General features: G+C 38.3%; 1 protein-coding gene across 2 annotated transcripts; it reads right to left on the minus strand.

The window, feature by feature from the left end:
- Nucleotides 1-1,112: 1,112 nt before the first annotated feature.
- Nucleotides 1,113-12,770, minus strand: LOC134530766 (adipose-secreted signaling protein). 2 transcript variants are annotated; one of them, XM_063365930.1, is made up of 3 exons: nt 12,501-12,770; nt 4,103-4,471; nt 1,113-1,341 (listed from the first exon to the last, which is right to left on the minus strand). In XM_063365930.1, the coding sequence occupies exons 1-3, from the start codon at nt 12,508-12,510 to the stop codon at nt 1,244-1,246; spliced, it is 477 nt and encodes a 158-aa protein (XP_063222000.1). In that variant the 5' UTR covers nt 12,511-12,770; the 3' UTR covers nt 1,113-1,243. The 2 variants fall into 2 exon arrangements, with proteins under 2 accessions (XP_063222000.1, XP_063221999.1); XM_063365929.1 differs by having other exon boundaries at nt 4,103-4,466; nt 12,501-12,680.
- Between the last annotated feature and the right edge of the window lie 840 nt (nt 12,771-13,610).

The raw sequence follows: 13,610 nt of genomic DNA on the forward strand, positions 1-13,610 counted from the left end.
TCTTGGCACAATATTATAATATTTTACCAAAACAGGGTATCTATGGCCTATGGGTAACAAAAGTCAAGTCTATCACAAAAAAAGCCCCAAAATTAACAGAAACAGAGTTCAAAATTACAAATCTTGAATTTATGGCAGTCTTTTTTTAACTTTCATTTTTTTTTTTTATGCCTCTTCAGTTAACAGCTACACACTAAAAATAAGTATAAGGAGACTGTTGACTTCAATGAAGTGGGAATTATCTTTGAAAAAAAATTTAGGTTTGTAACAAAAAATTGGTGCATTCCTGTGAATGGTACATCTATTCTGTATTATGTTTAGTTAAGCTTATACCTATACCTAATAATCCTGTTATAGTATAAAAAAAATTTTAAAAATATATTTTAAATGGTACAGAAATTGGTTTATGAGGTGTTTGTTGATACCATAGAAAATGTCTTTTGTAGAGTGTAGTGGATTTTAAACTTGATAGTTTAGTACCATTCCTATATCCTTTTAGTAGAATAGCTGCATTCTCATCTGCATTGTTCATTAAGAGTGGTAACACATCATTCCTGGAATGTAATTACAATGAAGTGCACAATAGCCATGAGTCATAACATCTGTACGTTTGATATACCTATGTATCTATTAAACCATTGAAATGTTATGTAATTTTTTCACTGTGTCCATGAGATTAAAATGTAAATTCATGATTTTCCACACTAATTACTGAGAGCCAAACAATAGTTATTTTAACTTGTAGTATTGTGCAAATAGTTTTATCTGAATCATGGTTCCCATTTCTTAATTTTTACTTGACAAGTGTCAATATTGCTATATATAAATATGTCCCAGAAAATACAACACCCAGCAATAAAACTGCCAAAAGTGTGTATTTACAAAGTTAGGAAATTGTTAAGCAAATTGTATCTTCTTGCATTTGACCATGAAACTTAACAAATTTTGTACAAAGCTGAAAAAGTTTCACCATTCTTAAAAAAAGCGAAGTATCTAGTAAAAAAGTCTGACAATATTTGGTGTAAATAACTTACTTCAGAGATGAATCACGAGAAAATTATGTACATGTTACTCTCTCTATAACAAAATCATTAAAAAAATAAATACAGAAATTTAATGTTTTAGGCATTTAAAGTTTTCACCATTATTTACAACACAGCTCTTAGCACAGGACTGTTTATATCTTTGATTTCATTGTTTTCTTGTGCAGAGATCACAGGAACATTATAATTTTTGGGAGTAATCAGAAGCCTGGCCAGTCAGATGCCTCTGACTCGTCTTCCTGTATAACTTCAATGCACTTGATGCCATTCTTCAGTAATGGAGTTCCTTTGTTTTTACCTGAAGGAAGTTGAAAACAACACTAATGAATACAACTTAAAGAGAGAGAGAAAAAAAAGAACACAATTACTTATAGACTGTACAGTAGACTTCCCATGGTCCGGCATCCAATGGTTTGGAATGCCAGATGACGCGGAATCAGTGAGGAAGTGCTTTGCGCAGCCTGGGATTAGTTGGAAGCGTTCGGCACAATTCGGGGCAACTTTGAAGTGATGGGCACACTTCTAGTTTCTGTATGTCACTTCAAATCTCGTTTCTTCAGCATAACAGCTAGTCATTGGCAGAAAACTTAGTTTTTGCTTGCGTTTGTTAAAATGTTTATCCCCAGTGTTCTGCTAGACAATATTTGCACCCAAACATCTTACAGATGCATTATCTCTACAACTTAGCATTCTGCGATTACTGGATATACCACCCTACAAGCTGACATTTTCAGTAAACAAGCACCTGTAAAGTCACGACATGCCGGATTTATTCTGAAGTCTGCTGTACTAGTAGACATAGACATGTACATACACAGAAAACATATTTTCACATTGTTTAACTTCCTCAAACTGTGAGTTGGTGGATTGTGAGTCCATGTAGGTGAACATAGCGGGCAGAAGGCTAAACGGATGAGAAAAGCATGAGATACGGAAAATGAGATGTGAATAATTTATGGAGTTGATTTAGAAAAAAAAAACAAATAAAGTTAACTTTATTGTTTTGAGCCCTGAGGGCTGTCTGGACTGATAGGCTTGTTCCCAGAGATGAAATTTTGAGCTGTTTCTGGGAGATGGAACAGCTATTACTATTCTGATGTTTTAAACTTTCTATCTTATCTATGTTCTATCTTGTATGGTGTCTGCTCTATGGCCATATGTTCTTTGTCTGAGTGTGTTGGTCGTAAGGCCAGTGTAGTCAGCATTGTAACTAGTATATCAGATGATGTGGCACAGTTGGTACATTCAGCTGCCATGATTGGCGTGTTAGTTGGCTTCAACCAAATGGGCAGTTTGGAGCAACAGCAGGGTGAGATCCTCTGGTGACGAGTTTGTAGGAGACTTCTTGGATGTAGATAGCACGTCAGGGTGTACTAATTTGTTTCAGTGATTTGAATGAAAGGGAGGTGAAAGGGGTGGGTTCTTAAGAGCAGGTTTTATGAGAGTGATGAGGATTTTAGTATCCTCCTAGTGTTATGGTAGATTTGGAGCTTCTTGTGACATTTGTGGAACAGGACAGTGATGGGTTCTTGGTTTTAGTGCAACTTAAAAAGAAACTTTGTGTCTGATACTACTTGGTTAATTTGTTGATGGGCTAAACACTTAGGATAAATTCTGTCTAAGAAATCTTTAGCGATTTGAGCACAGTGGCAGTAGAAGTCATCTTGGTTACAGCAAATGCTGTTGGCTCTGGTCGCAAGACTGTAGGGGAGAGAATTCTTGAAATGGGAAGGGTAGTGGCTGCCAAAGTGCAAATACTGAAGGTTATTGGTGGATTTGGTTTACACAGAAATTTTGATGGCGTCTATAAAAGGAAAGCCAACAAAAAAATTCTGATGTGCGACAGAATATGAGCTGGTCAACTAACAGTTTGTGCAAGTTGAGGTCCTGCAGGAAGTGACGTAAACCTTGTATAGATGTCCAGGTAAAAAATATATGTCATCAATAAATAGCATTGTATCAGTATGGGTTGGAGTATTTGTTGCTGTTATTTTTATTTGGTGTTAATGTCGGTCCTCAAATTGGAAAACTTTTTTTGTGGAGAGTGGGTCTTGCCTGTTGGACCAGAAAAGCTGTTGAAAGGTTTTCAATTGGAGGTGTCTTAGGTTCAGGTATTGAGTTATGTTTGAAAGTCTATTGAGTGTGGAATATTTGTGTACAGAGATGTAACATCTTTAGGTAAAGTAGGTGTCAGGAGCGATGCTGCATAAATTTGTTAGATGTTCCAAAAAAAAAAGTGTTTTATATCCTTGATGTGCAATAGAAGCAGTTGTACAAATGACTTTAGGTGGCCAGGATTCTGCCTGTGGAGCTCCAACATCCAGAACAATGGGACTTCCTTAGAATAGATTTTGTTGCTTGTGGATTTTACGGAGGTGATATATAACAGGTGTAGTGAAGAATAGTGACATTAAGGTGTATTACATGGTCAGAAGAGTTGGTAACTGGTCACTGTACAGACTCCACTGGTCTAAGGTTTCTAAATGTTCGAAAATCCCAGACATCCCCTGCATTTAAACCTCTTATCTGGTACTTACCAGGAAATTTCTAAACAATCTTAAATATCTATAAGAATTTTAATTATTACACTGATAGCCATTATTATGTATCAGTGTTTGATAAATACTACCTAGTGTGTAACAGGTATTTTATTCTCTCCTATTTGCTGCTTGGTTGTCAAGTGTTCAACAGTAATGACTCCATGTTTGTAACAAACATTAGAAATATATATGTAATGATATAAATGATGGTAAACAAAATTAACATTTGTGTAGTATTTCTGTTTCTTTTTGCCTTTCTAAGTTTTTTCTCCTACATTACTGAAATATCCAAAAAAAATTGTATTGTAGTATTTTGCATCACTGTTTCCTTAATTTTGTACCTACATTTAAATGTTCCTGTCAAATTAATATTTTGGGTCACAGTATCTTACATTTCATATAATCCATTTGTTAACCCTACTCAACAGTAAAACACGAATCTAAAAGGCTACAGATTTATTGCACAATTACGTACTCTGCTTACTGGCTCAGACTGATGCTGCACGTTTGGAAACTCACCTAGCACTCTGGCCACGAAAATGATGCTCACATGGCCATCTTCCCCTGCTGCTTGCAGGCATATCTCCTCCTTCTGCAGCTTCTCCTTGTGTGCAAGCAGGTGCACAGTGAGGCACACGGCGGCACCCTCCTCGCGTAGCGACACCAGCCGAGCGTGCAGGCCAGGTATTCCTGACGGCAGGTGCTCCCGGAGCTCGGCCCCCCGCACCCCGCACGCCTCTCTTGGCACGTACGTTTGCACTTCGTACTTGTGGTGCAGCTTCAGGAACCCCAGATGCACCGTAACTTTGCCGTCATCCGTCGCGAGCACCGTGATGTCATTGTCCTTCCCGAAACTGTCTTCCCCGCTGAAGTGCACGTGGGGCTGCACTGGTTACATTGTGAAAACATTTCAGAAACACATTTAACAAAGAGTATACATCTGCATTACAAAGTCATCAAGAGCCATACTGTATTGTAAATAGTATATGCAGGTTTTACTTTAATTTTTGGTACATATTGTAACACCAGATTCCTCTCAACAAAAGAAAGATAAAACAACTTAATGGTCTGGCATGCTATGCCAGTAAAAAAAATGTCAAAACAAATATTTGGAATTTTCATTTTTTTTTTTAAATAATGTATTATTTGTTAGTAAAGTTTGTAAGTGTAATGTAGATGTAATTGTATTTTTATCCTTAGGATTAAAAATAGCGGATGTCAGATTTATTGCATACTGAAGATTGGTTGTTTTTTTTTTATATGTGATTATTATTGAGCATTTAAGTGAAACACCAAGGTTAGCAATTTAAGTGAAAACACTGTTTAATATTGGATGCATGTAATAATATACCTGCCATGAGTGCAACTGGTTATACAATTGCAAGGCTGAGTTTGAAAATTTTTTAACAAACATTACTACCATGTTCTCAATTTGATCCTTTGCATTATGAGCATGCTGTTGGTCAAACCATCTTATGCTCGTAGGACAGTGGGGACATGGATGATTGTGTTTGTGTCGTTAGATTAGCTGATTCAAAAACTTTCCATTGCAATTCTTAACATGCAAATTTGCTTGTAGATACTCCATACTGGGATGAAATATTACCACACGCCTCCCATGAGCAAGGGAAATGGAGAAGCCATTTTGTCACAACCCAGAGGTTTTTAAAGTGAGGCTATAAAAAGAGACTGAGGAAACCACTTCACCCCCTTAATCCCATTCAGCTAAACTTGTGGTTGACTCACAGGATCTCATGGCAAAACCATGTCCCCACCTATGAGTACTACAAGATGCTTATCCAGGTCTGCCACATCTCTGGGACCCCTCAGAAAAATGAGACAGCCTGTGATCCCACTGAGGCCTATCTAACCTCTACTAGGTGTCCAGGCTAGTACCGCTCACTGCATACACTCCAGTCCAAGCCACAGGATCACATCAGCAACTGCAGACCCGCAGAACCAATTCTTCTGATATCCCACCTACACCGGCACCCCAAAGTTTGCAGCTTTCTTAATCCTGTTGTAGCCCTTTCAGAGCAGAAGCCACGCCCAGGCTCGCCATTATCATTCACTGGTGAACCACAGGCCTTTGGAACCCAACGACCTGATGGCCCAGCAGTGCTGAACCCCCAGAAAGATTGTCAGACAATCAGCTGCTGCCAGACAGTACGCCTATTTTCACCTCTCCAGATACCTCTTTCCAGCATCGGAGGATGTTGAGGGACGGGACTCCTCGGCATAGCCCATCTTTGGTATACACCAAACTGGTGCCACAAGGAGGCAGACGGTTACCATTGATGCCGAGAGGCTATGCATTTGCCTCATACACCCTTCCGGCAGACCTGTTGGATTTTGTCTCTGATAATCTTGCCAGCAACAGTTATGATACTTCAAACAACCGTCACCACATTCTCCCACAGGAGTCAGGCCCACTCCCAGTTGTCTTCTGATACTATGAAGTACTCAGTGAGTGGTACAAAAGTAAATGAATTGGCAGATAGAACTGCAATCGAAGCCTGGTGTTTTTATTTAGAATGCAACCAAAACAGCAAGTTACCAGATCTGCGAAAGTTTACTTATCTTCATCAGTGTTGCTCCACCTCAGAAAATTCATGACAATTAAATATTTTCAATAATTGTAGTGAGCTTCTTGATTTCAAGTCGAAAAGACAAGGCTGGATGCTAGTCCGAAAAAGGTTAGAAAAAAAATTGCGGAGATTGAGGGATGAAGTGGGGCAGCTGACGAGACGTCAGAGGCCCTGGGCGATTCATCCTGTGTAGACGGATCTGGTCCTTGGCAAAGCACCAGGGTCCGGTGTTCGGTGCCTGGGACTGGTACTCTGGCACGAGTACTAGGGTACTTGAATACTGGGGCACTTGATCCCTGTCAAACAGGGTGATGTCTTCCAGGGTCTGCCCGATGATTGACTAGGCGAGCGCGACGCGGATGATCCATGATTCTCAAAGAAAATATATTATCTACGATGACTTCTACATTACTACTTTAGTTATATTTACATGGACTGACTAACGCCTAAACAATACTATGTTGGGAAATATCCCTTGGCTAATCTGATCACATCTTCAGAGAAAAGGCGAGGCGTCCCGATAACATTCGTTCTATGCAGTCAGTCCTGAATCGCGGCACGCAGTGCCGTAAGTTAGAGACGGCCGAGACTCGTAATTACAAGCGATGTTAACTAAAGAAAGGTGCAGAGGCTTCGGCTCTCGAACCGAAAGAGTCCGAATATTACTGAGGTGCTTGTCGAGGAAGGCAGACTTCGATACCTCGAAGTTGTTGGTACTGCCCGATGTCAGCGCGACATACCGAAGTGTGGCTGAACTGAGTAGAGATCGACTCACGCGGTTCAGCTGGTAGTAGCATTGAGGCTTATGGAACAGACTAAGCCAGCGCTCTGGTGGCTTGAAGGGTAACTACTTGAACTGGTTCCTGCGGAATACGCCAGAGGGCAGGCGTTCCGCGGGCGTTCAAACTCTCAGGGGAAGAGATTCGCAAAACTGCCGCTAGATGGCATAAGTATGTACTTCATGTACTACGGCCGTGGCCTTGGGGAGAGGTGGTGCCTGGCCGGGGTTACCGGCCGGTCAAAGACCCGGGGCGGTGTTCCCAGGAAACCTATAGAGGGGGGAGGGGTTAAAATTGCGATGCCAGTGGGAAAGCGAAGATGATTCGCGATCATGCCAAGGAGTGCTGGCGTTAGGCCAGCTCTAGGAACTGCCCGGTCTTGAGAGTTCGCAGGCCTTAGCAGTTCTATAGTCAGTCCCACTCTTAGATTGCAGTACACGGCTTATGGCGCGCGCTTTTTCCAAATCTATAACACATTATGAATTTCAGGAGATGTGTCTTTGTAATTCGGATTGAACAAGAAGCATTTTAAGAAATCATATCATAATTTATAATATTTTATACTATTACACATATAAATTTGTAATAATGCCACTTTTATGTAAATTTCAAATAAACACTACCTATTGTAGACGAAAATTTCTTATAGTTTTCATTTATGTTCTAAAAATCCCATATATATCACATTTTCATGGGCCCGATAAATCCCGTATTTTTGGACAAGTCATGTCCAAAATGATAAAATATGGTAATGTAAATTCTCGGTCAAGTAAGTTATGGGAAAAATCCGAACAATAGGGTTGAAATGGGGAAGATTTTTTGGAAAACAGAAAAATTGCAACAACTCCCATAATATGAATAATATTGCATCCGTTTTAACGTATGATAACTCGGAGTATCTAATGCCAAAAAATGTTTTCTAAATAAATTTTTGATACGACCAGCCATAACTGCATGGGTTCGAAAAAAATTTTCACCGGACAAAAAAAATGTAACTGCCTTAGTAGACACCTTATCAAAACTGTTTAAATTGTTTGTAAATATCATAATTATTTTCCAAAACTTTGTCTAAAACAATGTTTGATAAGATGCTTGGTGTTGAGAAGGATAGAAAAATAATTCAAAATTTTGTACCATGATCGCTATTAAATCCTTCGTATATATTTCATACATTTGACATATTATGTTCAAGATTCGATTAAAAAATTTTTGTAGCAATCATTACTGCAAGGGGAAGAAAAAAATATGGGTTCAAGGATATAAAAATCCCTTTTTTGTTCTAATGTAAAGAAATATAATCATCAAAATCTTCCTGCGCCTTTAGGCTGTGCCGATAAGGAATTTTTTTTAACTTTAACTTACAACAAGAATCTGTTCACACACATTTCATTCATAGGAATTTATACGATAAATGTAACGTTAACTTGATTAAGAAATTAATAACATCACATACCTTTTAATCACTATCGCTACCGCTGACCAATGTTGATACCACTTCCATAAGAATAGCACAGAGCTGACCAGAAGAATGGGGTTGGGGCGATGGAGATGACAGGGATGAATTGGACGAGGCTAACTTATCAAAAATCTTTCCTCGTCATCTTGAAGTTCGTCAGCTCTCCACAGCTCTTCTTCCATGTTTTTCACAGTTTGAAAATAATTTTTCCAGTTTTCTTTTGATACGTGGTCATAACCCTTTGTTATTAAGGACTCCATATCATGTGCCTTGAAAGTTGTGTTATGCAGTCTTACGAACGATTTCACTTGGGCCCATACCATTTCAATAGGGTTTAGCTTGCAATGATACGGAGGCAAGCGAAGTACAGTTCGACCTACGCATTTGGCTATTTCTTCAAGTTTGTATTTCTGGTACTTGTGCCTTTCTCGTCCTACTATGTGTAGCAATTCCCGCTTAATCATACTGGCATCATAAGGAATGATTTTCTCCGTGAGCCACTGTCTTATATCCCCCACATGCCAACCTTGCACGGGAATCGGTTCACACATCCTGCTATGGTATGACGCATTATCCAAAACAATAACAGATCCCTCTGGAGTGTTTAGCAAAAGTTTTTCGGCAAACCACTTTTTATACCCATCTGCAGTCATTTCATCATGAGTGTCAGCTATGTTCTTTTTGCACAAGAAAGTAAGGGCAGCATTTTGAACCAAACTGTCCTCATTACCTGCATGCACTAATGCAAAACGTGCACCTCGTCCTGTAGGAGGTTTAAGGCCTGAACTAAGGCCTTCAATACACTGTTGTATCTTTCCATGCCTTTTCCACACTGAGCCCCACATTTACCCAAGATTCATCTGTATAGATAACTGGTTTTCCTAAATCCCTAAACCTTTTTATTTCTCTCAAGTAGGTATGCCGCCACCGAATTATGTCGTCACGTTCTATGAATGCTGCCTTGTTTCCTCTTCTTAAATACTCAAACCCAATGTCGTGAAGGAACCTATGCAGGGTGGTACGAGAGAAATCTGGCAGTAATTCGTCTCACTATTCACTTTTGCTAAAATGACATTTAAAGTGGGAGGAATGTTAGCAAACAAAAAAGTGTGAACAATCCGCCGTAGCCCACTCTGCATAATGCCATCGTAAGTTTGTTTTCAGCAATTTTTCTGTTTGTCTTTCCTTTTTGATTTTACCTTACCAGGCGTACTTAGGGTACCATGTCGCTGCAGTTCCATCCTTATGTTGTAAATGGTTCGTTCGGAACAGCCGGTTGCTTTGGAAGCTTCCTTAATTGCATTGCACACACTCATATTTTTTGAAAAATACTCTAATACATTCAACACAATCTTGCGCTCCCTCCCCCGTAGCCTACCGATATAATTTCCTTTTTTTTTGTTCTATCTTCCATATTTTATATGTATGTAATAAAAATAAATGTAGAAAATAAAATCACGTATGTTAACATATAATTTGTCAAAATTATTACTGTAACAATTCACTGGACACAACGCGTTGCTTCGTCACGAGACGCGATACTAACTGGCAGGCTGGTTTTCAGAAATGTGTGTCAAAGGAAATACATGGTTGACTAAGGAAGCCATGTATTTGAAATTGCTTGCAGGACAGAACCCCACTTATCTAAACACACGACCCTGTTTCCTCTTACGACGGCAGCTTGTGAGAGAAACCTCAATTGCAGCGTGCTCTTGTACTGATAAAGACACATCTTTAACAGCTATTTCCACGGAAACTGTAGAAGCAATTGAGATGGAGCTGCTTTTAAAAACTAATTCAATTCATTGTGAACATTTTTCACGCTTTCGTCCCCTATCTATCTTTAATAGAAAAAAAAATTTCCGCTGGTCAACTTTTTGATGTGTCAGTTGTGAGAAAATGCATTTCAATATATAAAAAAAATTATTTAAGTGAAACCTGTACAGTTTTTGTCTTAACATTTGTTCGGTGGCATCCTAAGGCATTTATTTATTAATTAAAAAAATCTGAATGAAATACACATGTAGGTTTTTTTTTTTTTTTTTTATGTGAAACATCTCGGAATACTTCAAAACAGTTCGCAGTGAATAAGTTATGTTTTTTAATTTTTTCGGACACTTAAAATATTGTTAAGTACCGGTATTTAAAATAAGCATTGCCTGATGCGTATTTTGATGCTATACAATATGAAAAAAAGCTTGGTCCAAAAATTAAAATTTTAATTTTGTTTGATATTTGGCAACGCACGAAGAAACAAGGACAGCGATAACGGCAATCGGCATGTGTTAGAGAGAGAGAGAATGTGCCCATTTACTTCCACACTGCAATCTAAGAGTGGGATGCTCTATAGACACGAATCGGGGACGAATTACAGGAGACGTCCGTGCACCAAGGCGGGATTAATGGGATTGTCCTGCTGGCTCATTGAATAGTAGCTGCTGGGAAAATTAGGGGAAACGAGTCTGACAAAGATTGGATGGGAGTGTACAGGAGGAGGAACAAGTATAAGTTCATGAAGCAGAGGAATGATTGGAAACATTATTTACCTAAGTTGAAAAAAATTTCAAATTTGAAATTGTGCCAAAACTACTAGTTGGCAGCACAATGTATGCTGGATTGTTTGCGAGAACTATAAAAGCTGGAAGTCCAAGAACTATTTAAAATGTTGACTTCGAAGATGCTACAGTGAAAGTAATTTAATCGGGCATTATATTGTGCAACACATACTGTAATCAGGTACCAGTAGAGCCAAATTTTTTCCAGGTGGATTCCAGCTGTTGACCTTGGCCCCCAGGTCAAATTATTGCACTGCCGGTATTTTTAGTTCGGTTTAGTTTTCAGTACAGTGTTTTCTGTTTTATAGAAGAGTATATTTCTAAATTGGTATTCTTGTTAAATCTATATGTTGATTATCTAGCATAGCTGTGATCCTGAACGTACCAGATTAAAAACATTTCACTATATTTTTATGCATTTATGACAGTATGCTGTAGCATGTACTTAAATTTTAGAGAATGATGATGTCCTTGAGTACACTGCAACATTATGTAATTACCTTGCCATGCAATTAAAACTATACTATATATGAAATGCTGGAAGAATCTAAACAGATTGAAACATTGTTTCAAAAAAAGGATCCGTCATACACACGAGGGTGGCAAATGTGGAATTACAGGAACAGAGTTACATTTTATGGCACATGATATCCTGTATATTAATTTTGGAGTTATTATTATTATTTCTGGTTAGTAAAAATATAAGTACAGTATTGTAATTTTCGTCACTGCTAAAGATTTTTTAACAAAAGTTTTTTTTTTTTTTTAAGTTACGTATCGCATAGGTATCCAAGTTCATCCCGTGATCCTGTGGTACATGATGCTTGCTGTTTTAATTTATTACATTAAAAATCCTGCACATAACAAAAACTCTGTGATATACCAATAAATTATGATCTTAAGTTGAATAAAAAGGAAAATCTATTTTGTATTCAAATTAAGTTGTATCACAAGTTTTTTTTTTTTGACAGGCCAGGATCTTTTGACATAATAAATTAAAACAGCAAGCATAATGTACCACAGAATCATGCCATCGGGCAAAAGAGATCAACTTGGATTCGTGATACGGAACGTCTACTTCTTTTTTTTTAATATGAACTTTTATCCACCCATCACTAATAGCAAATCTGTACCACACTGCTTCCTGGAGATTGGAGCTAGCACCTGCTACAACCTACTGCATTTCTTGTTTGATTTTAAATAAACTAATCAAATGATGATAGATTTTTATTAAAAAAATTCAAATTGACAATTTAATATTATGGTTGGAAGCTCTATAACTACCTACTCTTATAGGCTTATTAAAAAAAACTGATTCTACTTTTGAACACTCACAATAATTACTAGAACAAAAGTTTACCTTAGGGTACAAATCTTTTGCATTAATGTATGACATATAAGCAGTAACATTTTTAAAATAAAACCACAGTATGCATGTATACGTTTTAGTACATTTATATATGTGTGTATATTTAATATGGACGAAGTCTCATAGAACGAGCGTACGCTCTTGTGACAAGTAAATGAACAAATTATTACCAGCACACATTTCCCTACGGCTCCTCCGGCTGTGCTTGCAGACGGTGTTGGCAGCTCATCATCACACTTCATTTCTTCACGTATTTGGCCTTGAGTAATACCCATTCAGCCATAAAATCAGAAATTTAGGGCCCTTTATTATTTTAACTTTATTTAACAGTCATGAAGAACTAATTTTGTAGCTAAACTATTTTACAATTTACCTTGCGACGAACATTTCGGTTAAATCTTCAGGTCGGTGGTCTGTTGATACAGCGTGGTTTCGTACATCTTCGTTGTTCAGCATGCGCCATAATTTTTTTTTTTTTTTAAATATAGTTAAGTGGCCTACAGATTTTAAACCTAAAATGCACATAAAGTTCTGCCATTCCTGATTACACCCGAACAATTCACCTTCGGCCAACTTTAGGATTTGTTTTATTTTTGCGCAGGAAAAAAGAATTCAAATATTAAAAGTGGTCGGTTAGGTTAACTACCGACATTAAAAGACTGGACGGTTAGTTAAGTTAATATAGCTACATTTAAAATAAACTGAGAAATATAATTATTAATAAATAAACCCGAGGTTGGCCGAAGGTGAATTGTTCGAGTGTAATCGGAAAAGGCAGAACTTTATGTGCATCTTAGGCTTCCCCTACAGCTTTCGCCCTTAGCCAAAGGGTCATTATATGCAGCGTGAATCTTAATTTCTAGTCGTTATCAATTATGAGAATATATAGTTGACGTCGACCCAAGTGTCTCCCCGGCTCCTTCAGGCCGTTATGCCTCGCCAGCGCCATCTCTTGAGTGTGTTGTGCGACGCAAGTGACGGTGACGTGCGACGTTTGTTTTCTTTACAGGGTTTGACAAATTATTTATTGTAAATATATTTTTGTTTTACGTTTTTGTACATATTTTTGCTTATATTGTATTTTAATTAATTTTGTATTGAAGGGTTTTGTATTTTATAAGTTTTAATTGTTCACCGGGCGCTAAGGCCACGGCTTCCGCCTGTGACCAATCAGCGTGTTCCGCGGGCTCGCGGAGAAGGAGGGAGACGCGGGCGCTCAGGCGCGGCAATGGGAGTGGGAGGGCAGTCGTGGACCCGGCACGAGAGACGACGGACGTGTT

This window comes from Bacillus rossius, chromosome 3, assembly GCF_032445375.1.
Source record: "Bacillus rossius redtenbacheri isolate Brsri chromosome 3, Brsri_v3, whole genome shotgun sequence".
Taxonomy (NCBI): domain Eukaryota; kingdom Metazoa; phylum Arthropoda; class Insecta; order Phasmatodea; family Bacillidae; genus Bacillus; species Bacillus rossius.